General features: G+C 43.0%; 1 protein-coding gene across 2 annotated transcripts; it reads right to left on the bottom strand.

Annotated features, from left to right (window-relative positions):
* Nucleotides 1-3,015: 3,015 nt before the first annotated feature.
* LOC145860362 (E3 ubiquitin-protein ligase RING2) lies at nt 3,016-22,825 on the bottom strand. Of its 2 annotated transcripts, none has more exons than XM_082961057.1 (7): nt 22,709-22,825; nt 19,580-19,740; nt 17,923-18,138; nt 15,804-15,903; nt 14,808-14,995; nt 14,123-14,312; nt 3,016-7,377 (listed from the first exon to the last, which is right to left on the bottom strand). In XM_082961057.1, the coding sequence occupies exons 1-7, from the start codon at nt 22,793-22,795 to the stop codon at nt 7,276-7,278; spliced, it is 1,044 nt and encodes a 347-aa protein (XP_082817183.1). In that variant the 5' UTR covers nt 22,796-22,825; the 3' UTR covers nt 3,016-7,275. The 2 variants fall into 2 exon arrangements, with proteins under 2 accessions (XP_082817183.1, XP_082817184.1); XM_082961058.1 differs by having other exon boundaries at nt 14,808-14,992.
* Between the last annotated feature and the right edge of the window lie 267 nt (nt 22,826-23,092).

Below are 23,092 nucleotides of genomic sequence, written 5' to 3'. Positions count from 1 at the left end.
TTCCCTGACATGTGGTTTCACTGACATGTGGTTTCACTGACATCTGGGCCTTTTCCACAAAAATCATTATGTTTGTATTCTTTTAGATTGATTGACTGTCAGGGTCCAGGTCTAACAGAACTAATGCAGATGATCTCATTGTTTCTGTCGTCCCTGTTCTGTGTGGGACAGCAGCACCGGGTCATCTGACTACAGGAGGAAGTTGATTTCTGTGTCATTAAGAGTGAGATTGGGGGGCTGCTTGATTGCTCAAGTGTTTTGGACAATTCATTAATAAGATATTAAATAGACTTGAGTTCAAGTTGTTCCCATGTTTTACTCCTCACCCTCTGGAACATAAAACGGGATGTTTCTCTCACATCTTGCCTGCACATTTGTTATTTGTGTACATTGATTTGATGACATGTGTTTTTCCTGCCACACCACTTTCAATTCATTTCAGTAAAAGGCCTTTATGCCAAATTGCATCAAATGCTTTTTGGAAATCTACAGAGCATGGAAAATGTATTTGTTTATCAATTAGGGTGTGTAAATATGGTCTGATGTTTGATAATTTGGTAGGAATCCAATTTGAATTTTGCTCATCACTACCGTGGGGTTAAGGACTGTGGTGTGGGACTGTCTCTGTGGGGTTAAGGACTGTGGTGTGGGACTGTCTCTGTGGGGTGAAGGACTGTGGTGTGGGGTTAAGGACTGTGGTGTGGGGTTATGGACTGTGGTGTGGGGTTAAGGACTGTGGTGTGGGAGTGTCTCTGTGGGGTTAAGGACTGTGGTGTGGGGTTAAGGACTGTGGTGTGGGGTTAAGGGCTGTGGTGTGGGGTTAAGGGCTGTGGTGTGGGGTTAAGGACTGTGGTGTGGGGTTAAGGACTGTGGTGTGGGGTTAAGGACTGTGGTGTGGGGTTAAGGACTGTGGTGTGGGGTTAAGGGCTGTGGTGTGGGGTTAAGGACTGTGGTGTGGGGTTAAGGACTGTGGTGTGGGGTTAAGGACTGTCTCTGTGGGGTTAAGGACTGTGGTGTGGGAGTGTCTCTGTGGGGTTAAGGACTGTGGTGTGGGGTTAAGGACTGTGGTGTGGGGTTAAGGACTGTGGTGTGGGGTTAAGGACTGTGGTGTGGGGTTAAGGACTGTGGTGTGGGGTTAAGGACTGTGGTGTGAGGTTAAGGACTGTGGTGTGGAGTTAAGGACTGTGGTGTGGGGTTAAGGACTGTGATGTGGGGTTAAGGACTGTGGTGTGGGGTTAAGGACTGTGGTATGGGGTTAAGGACTGTGGTGTGGGGGTAAGAGAGGTCTGGTTCTGGTTTATCCAGAGAGATGGTCTGAAAGTGTTACAAGCTGTCAAATCCTTGCTTCCTCCGTCCTCGTTTCCTCTGATGCTCGTGGCTTTCTCTCAGTACATCTTTGTGCGATTCTTCTTGGAAGGTCCTTCCCCTCAGACCTCATCCTTTTGAAAAGGAGTCGAGGAGAGGATGCTAGGAATCGAGGGAAAAAAATATTACATTTAGATAAGTATTCAGACCCTTTACTCAGTACTTTGTTGAAGCACCTTTGGCAGCGATTACAGCCTCGAGTCTTCTTGGGTATGACACTACAAGCTTGGCAACATGTATTTGGGGAGTTTTTCCCCCATTCTTCTCTGCAGATCCTCTCAAGCTCTGCCAGGTTGGATGGGGAGCTTCGCTGCACAGCTATTTTCAGGTCTATCCAGAGATATTCGATCGGGTTCAAGTCCAGGCTCTGGCTGAGCCACTCAAGGACATTCAGAGACTTGTCCCGAAGCCACTCCTGTTGTCCTGTTGGAAGGTGAACATTCGCCCCAATCTGAGGTCCTGAGCGCTCTGGAGCAGGTTTTCATCAAGGATCTCTCTGTTTATCTTTCCCTCAATCCTGACTAGTCTCCCAGTCCCTGCCGCTGAAAAACATCACCACACCATGTTTCACCATAGGGATAGTGCCAGGTTTCCTCCAGACATGACGCTTGGCATTCAGGCCAGAGTTAAATTTTGGTTCCATCAGACCAGAGAATCTTGTTTCTCACGGTCTGAGAGTCCTATAGGTGCCTTTTACTGAGGAGTGGCTTCCGTCTGGCCGCTCTACCATAAAGGCCTGATTAGTGGAGCGCTGCAGAGATTGTTGTCCTTCTGGAAGGTTCTCCCGGAATGTTCTCCCATATCAACAGAGGAACTCTGAAGCTCTGTCAGAGACCACCGGGTTCTTGGTCACCTCCCTGACCAAAGCCCTTCTACTCCGATTGCTCAGTTTGGCGGGGTGGCTAAGAGTCTTAGTGGTTCCAAACTTCTTCCATTTAAAAAAATGGAAGATGTGTTCTTACAAATCCCTCTATACGTATTAAATTATAGTTTCTAAGGACAGCTAGTAACATTGTCAGATACAGCCCCAAAGTCCCATGAAGCTTTCAGGAAACTCACCCCTGAATGCTTCACCACACCCTGAAGAGGTGGTGGTAAAATATGGAGTACGGGGAAGTTGCTCCTAGATGCTACCTTGGATCAGTTTTGGGAGATGAAGCTGATCATGAATCTGTACCTAGGGGAAACTTCACCCTGGAGTATTGAGCTATGATGAATCTGTACCTAGGGGAAACTTTACCCTGGAGTATTGAACTGTCATGAATCTGTACCTAGGGGAAACTTTACCCTGGAGCATTGAGCTGTGCTGAATCTGTACCTAGGGGGAAACTTTACCCTGGAGCATTGAGCTGTCATGAATCTGTACCTAGGGGAAACTTCACCCTGGAGCATTGAGCTGTCATGAATCTGTACCTAGGGGAAACTTCACCCTGGAGCATTGAGCTGTGATGAATCTGTACCATGGGGAAACTTTACCCTGGAGCATTGAGCTGATCATGAATCTGTACCTAGGGGAAACTTCACCCTGGAGCATTGAGCTGTGATGAATCTGTACCTAGGGGAAACTTCACCCTGGAGTATTGAGCTGATCATGAATCTGTACCTAGGGGAAACTTTACCCTGTAGCATTGAGACATCATGGGGCTTGGGTTCCATGTTGAACACACATTGTTTTGTTTATTTTCCAAACAGATATTTACAGTTTCAACAACAATAACTGATATTTATACAAAGGATGTTGTCAAACTGAACATGCTTCTAAAAAGAATAATTGCACATTTTTCTTCCACGGTATCGTCGTTCTGAAATATTTTTTGGAGAGAGAAAACACGATTTGGGTCCCTCTTCTATCTCACACTAAGCTTGAAGGTGATGACTGGACCTGGGTGGTTTATGTCCAGACATTACTTCCATATAGCTGATGAAGTCTGACCTGTTGAATGAATGATTCATTCCCAAAATGTGGTTGAGATGTTGGCATGAACAAAGGTCCTGGACAATATACAGAGAGAATAACCAGTTATATTGAACTGTTAGCCCGCTGAACTAATTAAATGTTTCAGTGAAACAGGTTGGGTCAATTTTAGCCTAATTCAATTCAGGAGGAGGTGGATAGAAACTCAAAATCAGGAATAGAAACTTGCTCATTGTTTTCAAAAACCACTGGATCCTTGAAGAAGTCACAGCCACAGGAGAGATTCCTCCTCTTCAGGGGAGATGGAAGGTTTAGAGATTATTCCACTTCCTGATGTGATTGAAGTGAAGAGGAATTGAGCCCAACCGTGTTGTTAACATCAAGCGTTTCTAGGACAACAGAATTAAAAAAAAAACAACCAGACTAGAAAAAGGATAACAATGAGATGAAGTCTGTCTCTTTAGGTTACTAACATAATGTACTCGGGTCATACCGGATGTTTGTTTTGTCATTGGAGCACCCTAATTATTATGTATGCCAAAAGCCCTACTTTGCCATTTTGGTTAAAGGGAATAGGAGAGGAACAGTCCTGTGATGATTTACCAAATGATATGTTATCATGACTCCCAGATCAGTCAGGTGAAGTGACATCAATATGGATCTGTCCTAAAGTGCACTCTATTCCTGGCATCCTTTCACTCACTCCTCTCTACATTCTCCTCTTCTGTCTCTGCTGCTAAAGCCACTTTCTACCACTCTAAATTCCAAGCATCTGCCTCTAACCCTAGGAAGCTCTTTGTTACCTTCTCCTCCCTCCTGAATCCTCCTCCCCCTCCCCCCCCCCTCCTCCCTCTCTGCGGATGACTTCGTCAACCATTTTGAAAAGAAGGTTGACGATATCCGATCCTCGTTTGCTAAGTCAAACGACACCGCTGGTCCTGCTCACACTGCCCTACCCTGTGCTTTGACCTCTTTCTCCCCTCTCTCTCCAGATGAAATCTCGCGTCTTGTGACGGCCGGCCGCCCAACAACCTGCCCACTTGACCCTATCCCCTCCTCTCTTCTCCAGACCATTTCCGGAGACCTTCTCCCCTTCCTCACCTCGCTCATCAACTCATCCTTGACCGCTGGCTACGTCCCTTCCGTCTTCAAGAGAGCGAGAGTTGCACCCCTTCTGAAAAAACCTACACTCGATCCCTCCGATGTCAACAACTACAGACCAGTATCCCTTCTTTCTTTTCTCTCCAAAACTCTTGAACGTGCCGTTCTTGGCCAGCTCTCCTGCTATCTCTCTCAGAATGACCTTCTTGATCCTAATCAGTCAGGTTTCAAGACTGGGCATTCAACTGAGACTGCTCTTCTCTGTGTCACAGAGGCTCTCCGCACTGCTAAAGCTAACTCTCTCTCCTCTGCTCTCATCCTTCTAGACCTATCTGCTGCCTTTGATACTGTGAACCATCAGATCCTCCTCTCCACCCTCTCCGAGTTGGGCATCTCCGGCGCGGCCCACGCTTGGATTGCGTCCTACCTGACAGGTCGCTCCTACCAGGTGGCGTGGCGAGAATCTGTCTCCGCACCATGCACTCTCACCACTGGTGTCCCCCAGGGCTCTGTTCTAGGCCCTCTCCTATTCTCGCTATACACCAAGTCACTTGGCTCTGTCATATCCTCACATGGTCTCTCCTATCATTGCTATGCAGACGACACACAATTAATCTTCTCCTTTCCCCCTTCTGATAACCAGGCGGCGAATCGCATCTCTGCATGTCTGTCAGACATATCAGTGTGGATGACGGATCACCAGCTCAAGCTGAACCTCGGCAAGACGGAGCTGCTCTTCCTCCCGGGGAAGGACTGCCCGTTCCATGATCTCGCCATCACGGTTGACAACTCCCTTGTGTCCTCCTCCCAGAGTGCTAAGAACCTTGGCGTGATCCTGGACAACACCCTGTCGTTCTCCACTAACATCAAGGCGGTGACCCGATCCTGTAGGTTCATGCTCTACAACATTCGCAGAGTACAACCCTGCCTCACACAGGAAGCGGCGCAGGTCCTAATCCAGGCACTTGTCATCTCCCGTCTGGATTACTGCAACTCTCTGTTGGCTGGGCTCCCTGCCTGTGCTATTAAACCCCTACAACTCATCCAGAACGCCGCAGCCCGTCTGGTGTTCAACCTTCCCAAGTTCTCTCACGTCACCCCGCTCCTCCGCTCTCTCCACTGGCTTCCAGTTGAAGCTCGCATCCGCTACAAGACCATGGTGATTGCCTACGGAGCTGTGAAGGGAACGGCACCTCCATACCTTCAGGCTCTGATCAGGCCCTACACCCAAACAAGGGCACTGCGTTCATCCACCACTAGCCTGCTGGCCCCCCTACCTCTGAGGAAGCACAGTTCCCGCTCAGCCCAGTCAAAACTGTTCGCTGCTCTGGCACCCCAATGGTGGAACAAGCTCCCTCACGACGCCAGGACAGCGGAGTCAATCACCATCTTCCGGAGACACCTGAAACCCCACCTCTTTAAGGAATACCTAGGATAGGATAAAGTAATCCTTCTAACCCCCCCCCCCTTAAAAGATTTAGATGCACTATTGTAAAGTGGTTGTTCCACTGGATATCATAAGGTGAATGCACCATTTTGTAAGTCGCTCTGGATAAGAGCGTCTGCTAAATGACTTAAATGTAATGTAAATGTAAATGTATTCCCTATGGGCCCTTGTCAAAAGTAGTGCACTACATAGGGAAATAGGGTGCCCTTTGAGTCACACTATGTCAACAAATACAAGGATCGTGGGTTTATAGAAAACAGCTTCATGACTTCTCTGCTCAACATATATATTTTTTTTTTAAACAACAAAAACATTAGTTTTCTGTACGGAAACACTAGTCATATATCTGAAAAAGCCTCCCATCCCATCCCCAACCCAGCTCACCGTCCCCCAGATACAAAAAGACCATACAACATCCTGAAGCAGCCACAGTTATCCAGAGCAGGTAGAAGGCCCTGGAACACCCAGGTAGCACCTCAGTATTAGGACCTAGACACAGGTAGCAGAACACCCAGGTACCACCTCAGTATTAGGACCTAGACACAGGTAGCAGAACACCCAGGTACCACCTCAGTATTAGGACCTAGACACAGGGAGCAGGTAGAAGGTAGACAGCCCTGGAGAGAGCGATGTAGATAGAGAACATACATGCTTATCTGACATGTCGAGTAAGGAATCATGACAAATCTATGGCGTTTCTAGCAGCAGCGTTCAGTATTCAGTGCCCTCCTAAACGCCACCCTGGAATGGCAGTGACGTCTCTAGAAATGCTTACGAAGAGGTTCTGCCTGGCTAGTGACTATATCAGATACATTTATACATACCCCCTATACTAACTTCTTACCAACAAATTCACACCAGACAGAGAGAGATGTAGAGAGAGAGACAGAAATGGAGAGAGATGTAGAGAGAGAGAGAGAGATGTAAAAGAGAGAGAAATGTAGAGAGAGAGAGAGAGAGAGATGTAAAGAGAGAGAGAGAGAGAGATGTAGAGAGAGTCCATTAGACACCTCGTTCTCCTGGCAGGTCTCATCCAGGGCTGTGTCCTAAAGGGCACCCTATTACCTATATAGTGCACTACTTTTGGCCAGAGCCCTACATAGGAAATAGGGTGCCCTAGGTGTACTCCAGGTGGTCTACCCCCCCAAGTGTACTCCAGGTGGTCTACCCCCCCAGGTGTACTCCAGGTGGTCTACCCCCCCAGGTGTACTCCAGGTGGTCTACCCCCCCAGGTGTACTCCAGGTGGTCTACCCCCCCAGGTGTACTCCAGGTGGTCTACCCCCCCCAGGTGTACTCCAGGTGGTCTACCCCCCCCAGGTGTACTCCAGGTGGTCTACCCCCCCCAGGTGTACTCCAGGTGGTCTACCCCCCCAGGTGAACTCCAGGTGGTCTACCCCCCCAGGTGTACTCCAGGTGGTCTACCCCCCCAGGTGTACTCCAGCTGGTCTACTTGTGCTCCTTGGTGGGGGCGAAGTACAGCTCCATGGGCTTGTTCACCTTCCAGTACTTCTCACTGACAAGCTCCAGAGAAAACGACCCGTTCAGCACCTAGAGGACAGATGATTGGTTGGTCGATGTTCATCATCCTCAGGAGGAATTTGTTTTTCCACAGTTCACAAGTTACAGATAGACAAGCTCACCTCAGTGACAGGAGATAACACTAGGGTATAGGTCACCAGGAAATACTGATTGACATACTTGACCCTTTCCTACTTACTCTGACGTGATTGTCCAACCTATCTACGTTAAGGTGGATGCACTAAGTCTAAGTCTCTCTGAATAGGAGCGTCTGTTAAACCATGGGATACAAAATATTTCCCACAGGCCCCTCCTGCCATAAATGGGGTTTATTATTTATTTTACGCCCTGACCCCTCACTAGCAATAGTAGTGAAAGTGGTAGTAGTAATAGTGGTAGTAATAGTAATAATAGTGGTAGTAACAGTGATAGTAATAGTGGTAGTGGTAGTAATAGTAATAGTGGTAGCAATAGTGATAGTAATGGTAGTGATATTAATAGTGGTAGTAGTAATAGTGGTAGTAGTAGTAATAGTGGTAGTGATAGTGATAGTAATGGTGATAGTAATAGTGGTAGTAATGGTGGTAGTAATAGTGGTAGTAATAGTGATAGTAATGGCAGTGATAGTAATAGTGTAGTAGTAATAGTGATAGTAATAGTGGTAGCGGTAGTAATAATAGTAGTGAGAGTAATAGTGGTAGTGGTAGTAGTAATAGTAATGGCAGTGATAGTAATAGTGTAGTAGTAATAGTGATAGTAATAGTGGTAGTAATAGTGGTAGCGGTAGTAATAATAGTAGTGAGAGTAATAGTGGTAGTGGTAGTAGTAATAGTAATAGTGATAGTAATGGCAGTGATAGTAAGTGTAGTAGTAATAGTAATAGTGGTAGTAATAGTGGTAGTGACAGTAGTAGTAATAGTAGTGATAGTAATAGTGGTAGTGGTAGTAGTAATAGTAATAGTAGTAATAGCGGTAGTAATAGTAGTAATAGTGGTAGACGTAATAGTGGTAGTAGTAATAGTAGTAGTAGTGATAGTGGTAGTAATGGTAGTGATAGTAATAGTGGTAGTAGTGGTAGTAGTGATAGTGGTAGTAGTAATAGTGGTAGTGACAGTAGTAGTAATAGTAGTGATAGTAATAGTGGTAGTGGTAGTAATAGTAATAGTAGTAGTAATAGTAGTAATAGTGATAGCAGTAATTGTAGTGATAGTGGTAGTAATGGTAGTGATAGTAATAGTGGTAGTAGTAGTAGTGGTAGTAATAGTGGTAGTGGTAATAGTGGTAGTAATAGTAATAGTAATAGTAGTAATAGTGATAGCAGTAATTGTAGTGATAGTGGTAGTAATGGCAGTGATAGTAATAGTGGTAGTAGTAATAGTAGTGATAGTGGTAGTAGTAGTGGTAGTAGTAATAGTGGTGGTGGTAGTAGTAATAGTGGTAGTAGTAATAGTGATAGTGGTTGTGATAGTAGTAATAGTGGAAGTAATAGTAGTAGTGGTAGTAATAGTAATAGTGGTAGTAATAGTGGTAGTAACAGTAAAAGTAGTAATAGTGATAGTAGTAATAGTGGTAGTAGTAATAGTAATAGTGGTTGTGATAGTAGTAATAGTGGTAGTAATAGTGGTAGTAATAGTAGTAGTGGTAGTAATAGTAATTGTGATAGTAGTACTAGTGGTTGTGATAGTAGTGATAGTAGTAGTAATAGTGATAGTAATAATAGCAGTAGTAATAGTGGTAGTGGTAGTAATAGCGATAGTAATAGTAACAGTGGTAGTAATAGTGGTAGTAGTGATAGTGGTAGTAGTAATAGTGGTAGTGACAGTAGTAGTAATAGTAGTGATAGTAATAGTGGTAGTGGTAGTAATAGTAATAGTAGTAGTAATAGTAGTAATAGTGATAGCAGTAATTGTAGTGATAGTGGTAGTAATGGTAGTGATAGTAATAGTGGTAGTAGTAGTAGTGGTAGTAATAGTGGTAGTGGTAATAGTGGTAGTAATAGTAATAGTAGTAATAGTGATAGCAGTAATTGTAGTGATAGTGGTAGTAATGGCAGTGATAGTAATAGTGGTAGTAGTAATAGTAGTGATAGTGGTAGTAGTAGTGGTAGTAGTAATAGTGGTGGTGGTAGTAGTAATAGTGGTAGTAGTAATAGTGATAGTGGTTGTGATAGTAGTAATAGTGGAAGTAATAGTAGTAGTGGTAGTAATAGTAATAGTGGTAGTAATAGTGGTAGTAACAGTAAAAGTAGTAATAGTGATAGTAGTAATAGTGGTAGTAGTAATAGTAATAGTGGTTGTGATAGTAGTAATAGTGGTAGTAATAGTGGTAGTAATAGTAGTAGTGGTAGTAATAGTAATTGTGATAGTAGTACTAGTGGTTGTGATAGTAGTGATAGTAGTAGTAATAGTGATAGTAATAATAGCAGTAGTAATAGTGGTAGTGGTAGTAATAGCGATAGTAATAGTAACAGTGGTAGTAATAGTGGTAATAGTGGTAGTGAGAGTAATGGTGATAGTGGTTGTTACAGTGGTAGTGATTGGTAGCAGTAGTAAAGTAATAGTAGTGATAGTGGTAGTAATAGTAGTGATAGTGGTAGTAATTGTAGTGATAGTGGTAGTAATGGTAGTGATAGTAATAGTGGTAGTAGTAGTAGTGGTAGTAATAGTGGTAGTGGTAATAGTGGTAGTAATAGTAATAGTAATAGTAGTAATAGTGATAGCAGTAATTGTAGTGATAGTGGTAGTAATGGCAGTGATAGTAATAGTGGTAGTAGTAATAGTAGTGATAGTGGTAGTAGTAGTGGTAGTAGTAATAGTGGTGGTGGTAGTAGTAATAGTGGTAGTAGTAATAGTAATAGCGATAGTGGTCGTAGTAATAGTAATAATAGTAGTAATGGTAGTAGTAATAGTAGTGATAGTAGTAATAGTAATAGTGGTCGTAGTAATAGTAATAATAGTAGTAATGGTAGTAGTAATAGTAGTGATAGTAGTAATAGTAATAGTGGTAAGTGGTAATAGTGGTAGTAATAGTGATAGTAATAGTGATAGCAGTAGTAATAGTGATAGTAATAGTAGTGATAGTGGTAGTAGTAACAGTGGTAGTAACACTATAATAGTGGTAGTAGTAATAGTGATAGTGGTTGTGATAGTAGTAATAGTGGAAGTAATAGTAGTAGTGGTAGTAATAGTAATAGTGGTAGTAATAGTGGTAGTAACAGTAATAGTAGTAATAGTGATAGTAGTAATAGTGGTAGTAGTAATAGTAATAGTGGTTGTGATAGTAGTAATAGTGGTAGTAATAGTGGTAGTAATAGTAGTAGTAATAGTAATAGTAATAGTGGTAGTAATAGTGGTAGTAATAGTAGTAGTGGTAGTAATAGTGATTGTAGTAATAGCGGTAGTAATAGTAGTAATAGTGATAGTAATAGTGGTAGTAATAGTAATAGTGGTAGTAATAGTAGTAATAGTGATAGTAATAGTGATAGTAGTAAAAGTAGTAGTAGTGGTAGTAATAGTGGTTGTGATAGTAGTACTAGTGGTTGTGATAGTAGTGATAGTAGTAGTAATAGTGATAGTAATAATAGCAGTAGTAATAGTGGTAGTAATAGCGATAGTAATAGTAACAGTGGTAGTAATAGTGGTAGTAATAGTAGTAATAGTGGTAATAATAGTGGTAGTGAGAGTAATGGTGATAGTGGTTGTTACAGTGGTAGTGATTGGTAGCAGTAGTAAAGTAATAGTAGTGATAGTGGTAGTAATAGTAGTGATAGTGGTAGTAATAGTAGTGATAGTGGTAGTAATAGTAGTGATAGTGGTAGTAATAGTGGTAGTAATAGTAGTAATAGTGATAGTAATACAAGTAATAGTGGTGGTAATAGTGGTAGTGAGAGTAATAGTGATAGTGGTTGTTACAGTGGTAGTGATAGCAGTAGTAATAGTGATAGTAATAGTAGTGACAGTAGTAATAGTTGCAGTAATAGTAGTAGTATTGGTAATAGTAGTGATAGTGGCGATAGTGATAGTAGTAATAGTAGCGATAGTAGTAGTGGTAGTAATAGCAGTGATAGTGATAGTAGTAATAGTGATAGTAATAGTGATAGTAATAGTGGTAGTAATAGTAATAGTGGTAGTAATAGTGATAGTAATAGTAGTAATAGTGGTAGTAATGGTAGTGATAGTGGTAGTATTAATAGTGGTAGTGGTAGTAGTAATAGTGGTAGTAGTAGTAGTAGTGATAGCAATAGTGGTAGTAATAGTAGTAGTAATAGTAAAAGTGGTAATAGTGGTAGTAATAGTGATAGTGGTAACAGTGGTAGTAATAGTGATATAAATAGTGATAGTAGTAATAGTGGTAGTAATAATGGTAGTGAAAGTAATAGTGATAGCAGTAATAGTGATAGTGGTAGTAATAGTGGTAGTGATAGTAATAGTGGCAGTGAGAGTAGTGATAGTAATAGTGGTAGTAATAGCAGTAATAGAGGTAGTAATAGTGATAGTAGTAATAGTGATAGTGGTAGTGGTAATAGTGGAAGTAATAGTGGTTGTGATAGTAGTAATAGTAGTAAGTGAGAGTAGTGATAGTGGTAGTAATAGTGGTAGTAACAGTAATAGTGGTAGTGAGAGTAGTGATAGTGGTAGTAGTGATAGTGGTAGTAATAGTGATAGTAGTAATAGTGATAGTAATAGTGATAGTGGTAGTAGTAATAGAGGTAGTAGTAATAATTGTGGCAGTAATAGTGATAGTAGTAATAGTAGTAATAGTGGTAATAGTAGTGATAGTGGTAGTAATAGTGGCGATAGTGATAGTAGTAATAGTGATAGTAACAGCAGTAGTAATAGTGGTAGTGATAGTAGTGATAGTGATAGCAATTGTGGTAGTGAGAGTAATAGTGATAGTGGTTGTAATAGTGGTAGTAATAGTGGTAGTAATAGTAATAGTGATAGTAATAGTGGTAGCAGTAATAGTGATAGTGATAGTAATAGTGGTAGTAGTGATAGTAGTAGGAACAGTGATAGTAGTAGTAATAGTAATTGTGATAGTAGTAGTAATGATAGTAGTAGTAATAGTAGCAGTAGCAATAGTGGTCTTTGTCATCTCTTTCCAAAACAGAGGATCTCTGCTGTACTGTGACACATTACATAGCAGTAATAGTGATAGTGATAGTAATAGTGGTAGTAGTGATAGTAGTAGGAACAGTGATAGTAGTAGTAATAGTAATTGTGATAGTAGTAGTAATGATAGTAGTAGTAATAGTAGCAGTAGCAATAGTGGTCTTTGTCATCTCTTTCCAAAACAGAGGATCTCTGCTGTAATGTGACACATTCTAAGGCTCCCATAGGCTCTAGTAGAATAGTAGTAATAGTAACAGTGATAGTAGTACTAGTGATAGTAGTAATAGTGATAGTAACAGTAGTACTAATAGTGATAGTGGGTATATTCAAAATTTGCCAAAAGGTTACCAAAAAGTGCTATAGTGATAGTAATAGTGGCAGTAATAGTGATAGTGTCTTGAACGCACGAACAAAACGCCGCTATTTGGATATAACTATGGATTATTTGGAACCAAACCAACATTTGTTGTTGAAGTACAAGTCCTGGGAGTGCATTCTGACGAAGAACAGCAAAGGTAATCAAATTTTTCTTATAGTAAATCTGAGTTTGGTGAGTACCAAACTTGGTGGGTGTCAAAATAGGTAGCCTGTGATGGCCGGGCTATCTACTCAGAATATTGCAAAATGTGCTTTCACCGAAAAGCTATTTTAAATCGGACATAGCGATTGCATAAAGGAGTTCTGTATCTATAATTCTTAAAATAATTGTTATGTTTTTTGTGAACGTTTATCGTGAGTAATTTAGTAAATTCACCGGAAGTGTTCGGTGGGAATGCTAGTTCTGAACATCACATGCTAATGTAAAAAGCTGGTTTTTGATAAAAATATGAACTTGATTGAACAAAACATGCATGTATTGTATAACATAACGTCCTAGGAGTGTCATCTGATGAAGATCATCAAAGATTAGTGCTGCATTTAGCTGTGGTTTTGGTTTTTGTGACATTATATGCTATTTTGAAAAATGGGTGTCTGATTATTTCTGGCTGGGTACTCTGCTGACATAATCTAATGTTTTGCTTTCGTTGTAACGCCTTTTTGAAATCGGACAGTGTGGTTAGATTAACGAGAGTCTTGTCTTTAAAATGGTGTAAAATAGTAATATGTTAGTATTAGTAATAGTAGTAATAGTGATAGTAGTACTAGTGATAGTAGTAATAGTAACAGTAGTACTAATAGTGATAGTAGTAGTAATAGTGATAGCAATAGTAGTAACAGCAGCAGTAGTAATAATACTGGTAGTAGCATCAGTAATAGTAGTAGTAATAGTGATAGTAGTAGTAATAGTGATAGTAGTAATAGTGATAGTAGTAATAATAGCGATAGTAATAGTAGCAGTAGTAATAGTGATAATAGTAGTAGTAATAGTGATAGTAGTAAGAGTAGTAGTAATAGTAGTGGAAGTAGCAGTAATAGTGGTAGTATTGTATTATTACCATGAACTGGCCATTGGCTGTAGGGATATAAATGGTGTATTGTGGTAGTATTTGTAGTAATATATTGTATTATTACCGTGAACTGGCCGTTGGCTGTAGGGATATAAATGGTGTATTGTAGTAGTATTTGTAGTAATATATTGTATTATTACCGTGAACTGGCCTTTGGCTGTAGGGATATAAATGGTGTATTGTAGTAGTATTTGTAGTAACATATTGTATTATTACCGTGAACTGTCCGTTGGCTGTAGGGATATAAATGGTGTATTGTTTCTCTGAGGCAGCGTCTACATTGACGGGGCTGGCCTCTCCGTTCTTCCTTAGTTCCTCCAGGGCCAGACGCACAGCCAGGTACTTAGACAGGTGGTCCACTGTGGCGTTACCTGACGTCTTGATGTACCTGGGAACAAACTCAACACTACCACACACAAGTGTTACTTAACGTCTTCAGCCAGGGGCCTTGGACCAGTGACTTAGATAACACACACACACACACATATCCTCTCACACACACACACACACACACACACACACACACACACACACACACACACACACACACGTTAACCCCTCCCTCCTTCCCTCCCACACGTTAACCCCTCCTTCCCTCCCACACGTTAACCCCTCCCTCCCACGTTAACCCCTCCCTCCTTCCCTCCCACACGCTAACCCCTCCCTCCTTCCCTCCCACACGTTAACCCCTCCCTCCCACACGTTAACCCCTCCCTCCTTCCCTCCCACACGTTAACCCCTCCCTCCCACACGTTAACCCCTCCCACCCACACGTTAACCCCTCCCACCCACACGTTAACCCCTCCCACCCACACGTTAACCCCTCCCACCCACACGTTAACCCCTCCCACCCACACGTTAACCCCTCCCACCCACACGTTAACCCCTCCCACAAAGCCACCTGGTCTGCTCGGTGTCCTCCTTGTCCATGAGCGTAGGATGAGGACAGAACACCAGTTCTATCTCGCTGGCTCCGTCCACGGCCATGTCTCCTCCTCCACCTCCTCCTCCGTTCTCTGTGGCGTTGTCCATGTCCAGACCAGAGTCATCTGACGTCTTGGTACGCTTGATGCTCGGACCCGCCTCCTGCTTTACATTTGTTGGGGGAAAAGACTCGCTGAGTACAACCCAGGGGATAACATGTTACAGCAAGAAGACAGGAGAATGTTCCTGCTGGTAACGTTCCTGCTGTATTGTTCCTGGTGTAATGTTCCTGGTGTAACGTTCCTGGTGATATTGTTCCTGGTGATATTGTTCCTGGTGATATTGTTCCTGGTGATATTGTTCCTGCTGTAATGTTCATGGTGATATTGTTCCTGCTGTAACGTTCCTGGTGTAACGTTCCTGGTGTAACGTTCCTGGTGTAACGTTCCTGGTGTATTGTTCCTGGTGTAACGTTCCTGGTGTATTGTTCCTGGTGTAACGTTCCTGGTGTATTGTTCCTGGTGTAATGTTCCTGGTGTAACGTTCCTGGTGTAACGTTCCTGCTGGTATTGATCTTTACTCAACAAAATGTATATTTGTATGCATGCATTTATAGCGTCATAATAACACGGTACATTACATTGCACGCTACCCATCCCGTGTCATTCACGTCTCGTATAGCCACATACATATATACCCTACCCTTACACATTATGTCAGTGGCGTGCTAACACAGCTCAACTTTACTGATTCCCGTTTAGGTATTTGATAGATGTGATTAGGGGTGAAGGGTGATGCCGCCCCCCCCACCCCCCCCCCCCCCAGCTCCTTTAATCAAAAGTCCCAGGGTCAAGAAGTCCTGGTTGGAGGATTCCGGATTCCCAGGATTTCCCAACCTGGGATTTCTGATAAACCTGGGAATTTGGTTACCAGAATTTTGCAACCCTAGACGGGAATGAAGGTATCCTTGTACCTGGTTGGAGTGGACGGAGGCGTTGCTGCAGTGGGAGGAGTCGCCGTTGTCCTCCGCCCCGCTCCCGTTCTCCAGCTGGTGCTTCTTCCCTCGCTGCAGCCTGGAGGGAGGTGGCGACACCCAGTGGTGTGAGGAGGGAAGAGCAGAGAGGATTTCAATTCCATTTGATAAAGTAACATTCAATTGGATCATAGTTCCAGAAACATATTCTGTATCATAGGGTAAGTTTTTGTTGGTAAGGAGACACCTACATGGGAAATAGTGAGGAACAGTAGGCCCTCCTCGATGCTGTGGGACAGGGGTTAAAGGTCAGGGTACAATACCTGTTCATGGCCTGTATGTTGAGGCCCTCCTCGATGCTGTGGGACAGGGGTTAGGGGTTAAAGGTCAGGGTACAGTACCTGTATATTGAGGCCCTCCTCGATGCTGTGGGACAGGGGTTAGGGGTTAAAGGTCAGGGTACAGTACCTGTTCATGGTCTGTTTGTTGAGGCCTTCGAAGCTGTGGGACATGGGTTAAAGGTCAGGGTACAGTACCTGTTCATGGCCTGTATGTTGAGGCTCTCCTCGATGCTGTGGGACAGGGGTTAAAGGTCAGGGTACAGTACCTGTATGTTGAGGCCCTCCTCGATGCTGTGGGACAGGGGTTAGGGGTTAACCTGTTAGGGCTAGGGGGCAGTATTGACACGGCTGGATAAAAAAACATACCCGATTTAATCTGGTTACCACTCCTACCCAGTAACTAGAATATGCATATACTTATTACATATGGATAGAAAACACCCTAAATTTTCTAAAACTGTTTGAATGGTGTCTGTGAGTATAACAGAACTCATTTGGCAGGCAAAAACCTGAGACATTTTCTGACAGGAAGTGGATACCTGATGTGTTGTATTGCCTTTAAACCTATCCCATTGAAAAACACAGGGGCTGAGGAATATTTTGGCACTTCCTATTGCTTCCACTAGATGTCACCAGCCTTTACAAAGTGTTTTGAGTCTTCTGGAGGGAGATCTGACCGAACAAGAGCCATGGAACGATGATGTCCCATTAGACACCTGGCGCGCGAGTTCATGTTGGGTACCCTCGTTCCAATACGTTATAAAAGAGTATGCATTCGTCCACCTTGAATATTATTCATGTTCTGGTTAAAAAAGGCCCTAATGATTTATGCTATACAACGTTTGACATGTTTGAACGAACGTAAATATATTTTTTCCCCTCGTTCATGACGAGAAGTCCGGCTGGCTTAGATCATGTGCTAACAAGACGGAGATTTTTGGACATAAATGATGAGCTTTTTTGAACAAAACTACATTCGTTATGGACCTGTGATACCTGGAAGTGACATCTGATGAAGAGAATCAAAGGTAATGGATTATTTACATAGTATTTTCGATTTTAGATCTCCCCAACATGACGTCTAGTCTGTATCGCAACGCGTATGTTTCTGGGCGCAGTGCTCAGATTATTGCAAAGTGTGATTTCCCAGTAAGGTTATTTTTAAATCTGGCAAGTTGATTGCGTTCAAGAGATGTAAATCTATAATTCTTTAAATGACAATATAATATTTTACCAATGTTTTCTAATTGTAATTATTTAATTTGTGACGCTGACTTGACTGCCGGTTATTGGAGGGAAACGATTTCCTCAACATCAATGCCATAGTAAAAAGCTGTTTTTGGATATAAATATGAACTTGATAGAACTAAAAATGCATGCATTGTCTAACATAATGTCCTAGGAGTGTCATCTGATGGAGATTGTAAAAGGTTAGTGCATCATTTTAGCTGGTTTTATGGTTTTGGTTACCCTGTCTTTGAATTGACAAAACATTACACACAACTCTTGTAAATGTACTGTCCTAACATACTCTAAATTTATGCTTTCGCCGTAAAACCTTTTTGAAATCGTAAAACGTGGTTAGATTAAGGAGATGTTTATCTTTCAAAGGGTGTAAAATAGTTGTATGTTTGAAAAATTTGAATTTTGACATTTATTTGGATTCAAATTTGCCGCTCTTGAAATGCACCTGCTGTTGATGGAGTGCACCACGGGGGGGGACGCTAGCGTCCCACCTAGCCCATAGAGGTTAGGGGTTAAAGGTCAGGGTACAGTACCTGTTCATGGCCTGTATCTTGAGGCCCTCCTCGATGCTGTGGGACAGGGCCTGTTGGTTGTTGTGTTTGGAGATGCGGGCCAGAACCCTCTCCTGGTGGGCCTCGTACTCATCTCTGCTGGGGTAGATCTTACTGATGAGGGCGTCAAAGTTCGGGTCCGGCCGCAGGGACCGCTTAGACACCAGCTTCTTCCTGCACGTAGGGCATTCCTTGTTGCTAGGGGGAACACAGACAGAGTTAGACCGAGCTAGCCCTCCCTTCTTAGTTGTCCTTCACCAGGCAGGTCAATAAAAAAAACGAATTCTTATTTACAATGAGAGCTTGACCCCCTTGTTACACAGGAAATCAACCCTGTGGTGGTGGTGATGATGTCCTGTGTAACAAAAGTTATCTGCAGTCAATCAGAACTTTGAGAAATACAAAATAAACACAAGACATAGTAATCAGTGTCTGAGACCAAACGAATAGATTAGTGACAACAGCGGCATGTCGTGGTGCTTTTTGCTCAAACTGAGGAGCTTCATGTGAACATGGTTAGGGGTACAAGGTAGACTACATACCAAATATCATAACCTTTACCCTGATCTCAATGCAATGATGATGCAGTCAGCACAAGACTAGTTAGAGGCAGTGAGAATACTTTAGGGTAGGTTACTTTAGGGTAGGGTGGGTTACTTTAGGGTAGGTTACTTTAGGGTAGGTTAGGTTACTTTAGGGTAGGTTACTTTAGGGTAGGGTAGGTTACTTTAGGGGAGGTTACTTTAGGGTAGGGTAGGTTACTTTAGGGTAGGGTAGGTTACTTTAGGGTAGGGTGGGTTACTTTAGGGTTGGGTAGAATACTTTAGGGTAGGGTAGGTTACTTTAGGGAAGGGTGGGTTACTTTAGGGAAGGGTACTTTAGGGTAGGTTACTTTAGGGTAGGGTAGGTTACTTTAGGGTCGGTTACTTTAGGGAAGGTTACATTAGGGTAGGTTACTTTAGTGTAGGGTAGGTTACTTTAGGGTAGATTACTTTAGGGTAGGTTAGGTTACTTTAGGGTAGGGTCCTTTAGGGTAGGGTGTTTAGAGTAGGGTAGGTTACTTTAGGGTAGGTTGGGTTACTTTAGGGTAGGGTAGGTTACTTTAGGGTAGGGTAGGTTACTTTACGGTAGGGTAGGTTACTTTAGGGTAGATTACTTTAGGGTAGGTTAGGTTACTTTAGGGTAGATTACTTTAGGGTAGGGTAGGTTCCTTTAGGGTAGGGTAGGTTACTTTATGGTGGGGTACTTTAGGGTAGGTTAGGTTACTTTAGGGTAGGTTAGGTTACTTTAGGGTAGGGTAGGTTACTTTAGGGTAGGGTAGGTTACTTTAGGGTGGGTTACTTTAGGGTAGGGTAGGTTACTTTAGGGTGGGTTACTTTAGGGTAGGTTACTTTAGGGTAGATTACTTTAGGGTGGGTTACTTTAGGGTAGGTTACTTTAGGGTAAGGTTACTTTAGGGTAAGGTTACTTTAGGGTAAGGTTACTTTAGGGTAGGTTACTTTAGGGTAGGGTAGGTTACTTTAGGTTAGTTTAGGGTAGGTTCCTTTAGGGTACGTTAGGGTAGGTTATGGTCGGTTACTTTAGGGTCGGTTGGGTTAGGGTAGGCGAGATTACTTTAGGGTAGGGTTAGGGAACATACCCTGATCTGAGGGCGGTGATGATGCAGTCGGCACAGAAGCGGTGCAGACATTCCTTGGTTGTCATGGTGTTCTTCAGCATGTCCAGACAGATCGGACACATCAGCTCGCTGTGGAGGCTCCTGGGAGACACCGCGATCTCCAGCCCATCTGTGATGGCCTCCTGTACGGGGGGGACAGATGAAAACATATGCCCAACTCTGGTCCTATATATTGTATACCCTATATAGCCTCCTGTACAGGAGGAGGAGTATTCAGACCCCTTGACTTTTTCCACATTGTTACTTTACAGCCTTATTCTAAAATGTATTTAATTGTTTTTTCCCCCCCTCATCATTCTACACACAACACCCCATACTGACAAAGCAAAAACAGGTTTGAATTTTTTGCTAATGTATAAAAATTTAAAATCACATAAATATTCAGACCCTTTACTAAGTACTTTGTTGAAGCACCTTTGGCAGCGATTACAGCCTCGAGTCTTCTTGGGTATGACGCTACAAGCTTGGCACACCTGTATTTGGGGAGTTTCTCCCAATCTTCTCTGTAGATCCTCTCAAGCTCTGTCAGGTTGGATGGGGAGCGTCGCTGCACAGCTATTTGCAGGTCTCTCCAGAGATGTTCGATCGGGTTCAAGGCCGGGCTCTGGCTGGGCCACTCAAGGACATCCAGAGACTTGTCCCGAAGCCACTCCTGCATTGTCTTGGCTGTGTGCTTAGGGTTGTTGTCCTGTTGGAAGGGGAACCTTCACCCCAATCTGAGGTCCTGAGCAGGTTTTCATCAAGGATCTCTGTATTTTGCTCCGTTCATCTTTCCCTCGACCCTGACTAGTCTCCCAGTCCCTGCCGCTGAAAAACATCTCCACAGCATGATGCTGCCACCACCGTGCTTCACTGTAGGGATGGTGCCAGGTTTCCTCCAGACGTGACGCTTGGCATTCAGGCCAAAGAGTTCAATCTTGGTTTCATCAGACCAGAGAATCTTGTTTCTCATGGTCTGAGAGTCTTTAGGTGCCTTTTGGAAAACTCCAAGTGGGCTGTCATGTGCCTTTTACTGAGGAGTGGCTTCCGTCTGGCCACTCGACCATAATGGCATAACTGGTAGAGTGCTGCAGAGATGGTTGACCTTCTGGAAGGTTCTCTCATCTCCACAGAGGAACTCTGGAGCTCTGTCAGAGTGACCAACGGGTTCTTGGTCACCTCCCTGACCAAGGACCTTCTCCCCTGATTGCTCAGTTTGGCCGGGCGGCCAGCTCTAGGAAGAGACTTGGTGGTTCTAAACTCCCATTTAATAATGATGTGTTCTTGGGGACCTTCAATGCTGCAGACATTTTCTCGTACCCTTCCCCAGATCTGTGTCTTGACACAATCCTGTCTCGGAGCTCTACGGACAATTCCTTCGACTTCATGGCTTAGTTTTTGCTCTGACATGCACTGTCAACTGTGGGACCTTATATATTTACAATCAATTTAATTTACCACAGGTGGACTCCAATCAAGTTGTAGAAACATCTCAAGGATGATCAATGGAAACAGGATGCACCTGAGCTCAGTTTCGAGTCTCATGGCAAAGGGTCTGAATACTTATGTAAATAAGGTATTTCTGTTTTTTATTCTACAAAAATGTAAAAAAATAAAAAAATAACTGTTTGTCATTCTGGGGTATTGTGTGTAGATTGATGAGGAAAATGTTTCATTTAATCCATTTTAGAATAAGGCTGTAACGTAACAAAATGTGGAAAAAGTCAAGGGGTTTGAATACGGTACTTTCCGAATGCACTGTAGGAATATTCACACCACAACAAAAAGGAAACTAGGGAAGAGAGATTCGTAAAGAAGGATTACAATTTCTTCTTTTAAAATGTTTAGATTCATACAGCGCCTCATCATCATCATCCACCTAAAGAAACCCCTGAGTTTATTTCACACAAAAAAAACGATTCACACAGAAGTTCATATTGGAAACAGTGAATATGATGCATTTATTAATGGGCCTCGGTTAACGTAACATCTTCAGAACTCTGTTTCACAAAGGAATCAATGAGTAGCCTTCCTGTAATATCTGAACTGATCGGCTAGCCTACGCTGTGATCAATACCGTATATTATAAACTGAATGGTTCGAGCCCTGAATGCTGATTGGCTGAAAGCCATGGTATTTGAGACGGTATACCACGTGTATGACAAAACACTACGTTGGTAACCAATTTATAATAGCAATAAGGCACCTCAGGGGATTTGTGGTATATGACCAATATACCGTGGCTAAGGGCTGTATACAGGCACTCCGCGTTGTGTCGTGCAATAGCTCAGCCCTTAGACGTGGTATATTGAGCATATACCACACCCCCTCAGACCTTATAGCTTAAATAGAGCTGGTCCCCTCATCACAGAAGTCCAACACCTGCCAATCCAAGGCCATTACTGTGCTTCCATTGTGGATGTGGTAGCGAAGCAACCTTTATTTGCCTGCAATTAACATGCATAACCATTTCTCCCAACAGCGCGCTGCGTGAAACAGAGGCGTGTTTCAGCCATAGCACTCAGAAAAGAGCTGCCAAACTATCGTCAAAAGTCCTAGGAGGCTCTACGGTGTCAGACGGCTCTACGGTGTCAGACGGCTCTGTCTCCACTCTTAGCTAAAGAGAAAGTGACGCATCAGAGCGGTGTTTGAACTAGGGCTAAGTCTAACGCAGCTAGTGGTGGTAACCCTGATCTGTGAAACACTCAAATCTACGTAATAAAACTTTAAAACTAAAAGTTAAAAGCAACCCTACCTATGGAGTCCTCTGTAGCTCAGAGACAAGAGAGGTGTTACAGTAAATGTGCTCCCCTACCTGTGGAGTCCTCTGTAGTTCAGAGACAGAGAGGTGTTACAGTAAATGTGCTCCCCTACCCGTGGAGTCCTCTGTAGCTCAGAGACAGAGAGGTGTTACAGTAAATGTGCTCCCCTACCTGTGGAGTCCTCTGTAGCTCAGAGACAAGAGAGGTGTTACAGTAAATGTGCTCCCCTACCTGTGGAGTCCTCTGTAGCTCAGAGACAGAGAGGTGTTACAGTAAATGTGCTCCCCTACCTATGGAGTCCTCTGTAGCTCAGAGACAGAGAGGTGTTACAGTAAATGTGCTCCCCTACCTGTGGAGTCCTCTGTAGCTCATACAGACTGAGTTCCCATGTCTTACTGAGGGGTTGCACCCCATTCGTCTGCACTGCCTGCGTCATACTCCCAACCTGGAATAAAAAACATTAGCGCCATTAAAATGGACCAAACACACAGCCATCTCTCACACACACCCACACAGTTTACTTTTGGTCAGCACCAAAAGAATATATAGTTGATGTACCGTTGGCTGAAACCCATGGTATATCAGACCGTATACCATGGGTATGACAAAACATTATTTTTATTTTTAAACTGTTCTAGTTACGTTCGTAACCAGTTTATAACAGCAGAAAGGCACCTCCGGGGGTTTGTGGTACAGTTGAAGTCGGACGTTTACATACACTTAGGTTGGAGAA

This window comes from Salmo salar, chromosome 14, assembly GCF_965601325.2.
Source record: "Salmo salar chromosome 14, fSalSal1, whole genome shotgun sequence".
NCBI classification, from domain to species: domain Eukaryota; kingdom Metazoa; phylum Chordata; class Actinopteri; order Salmoniformes; family Salmonidae; genus Salmo; species Salmo salar.
This window is presented reverse-complemented; position numbering and strand designations above follow the sequence as displayed.

Bases quoted from the DNA above. Each gene is read 5' to 3' on its own strand.
- LOC145860362 (XM_082961057.1), bottom strand. From the start codon at position 22,795: ATGACGCAGGCAGTGCAGACGAATGGGGTGCAACCCCTCAGTAAGACA. The intron at 19,741-22,708 runs GTAGGGGAGCAC...CCCCCCGTACAG, and splicing joins AGCTACAGAGGACTCCACAG to GAGGCCATCACAGATGGGCT. The intron at 15,904-17,922 runs GTACTGTACCCT...ACCTCCCTCCAG, and splicing joins AAGATACAGGCCATGAACAG to GCTGCAGCGAGGGAAGAAGC.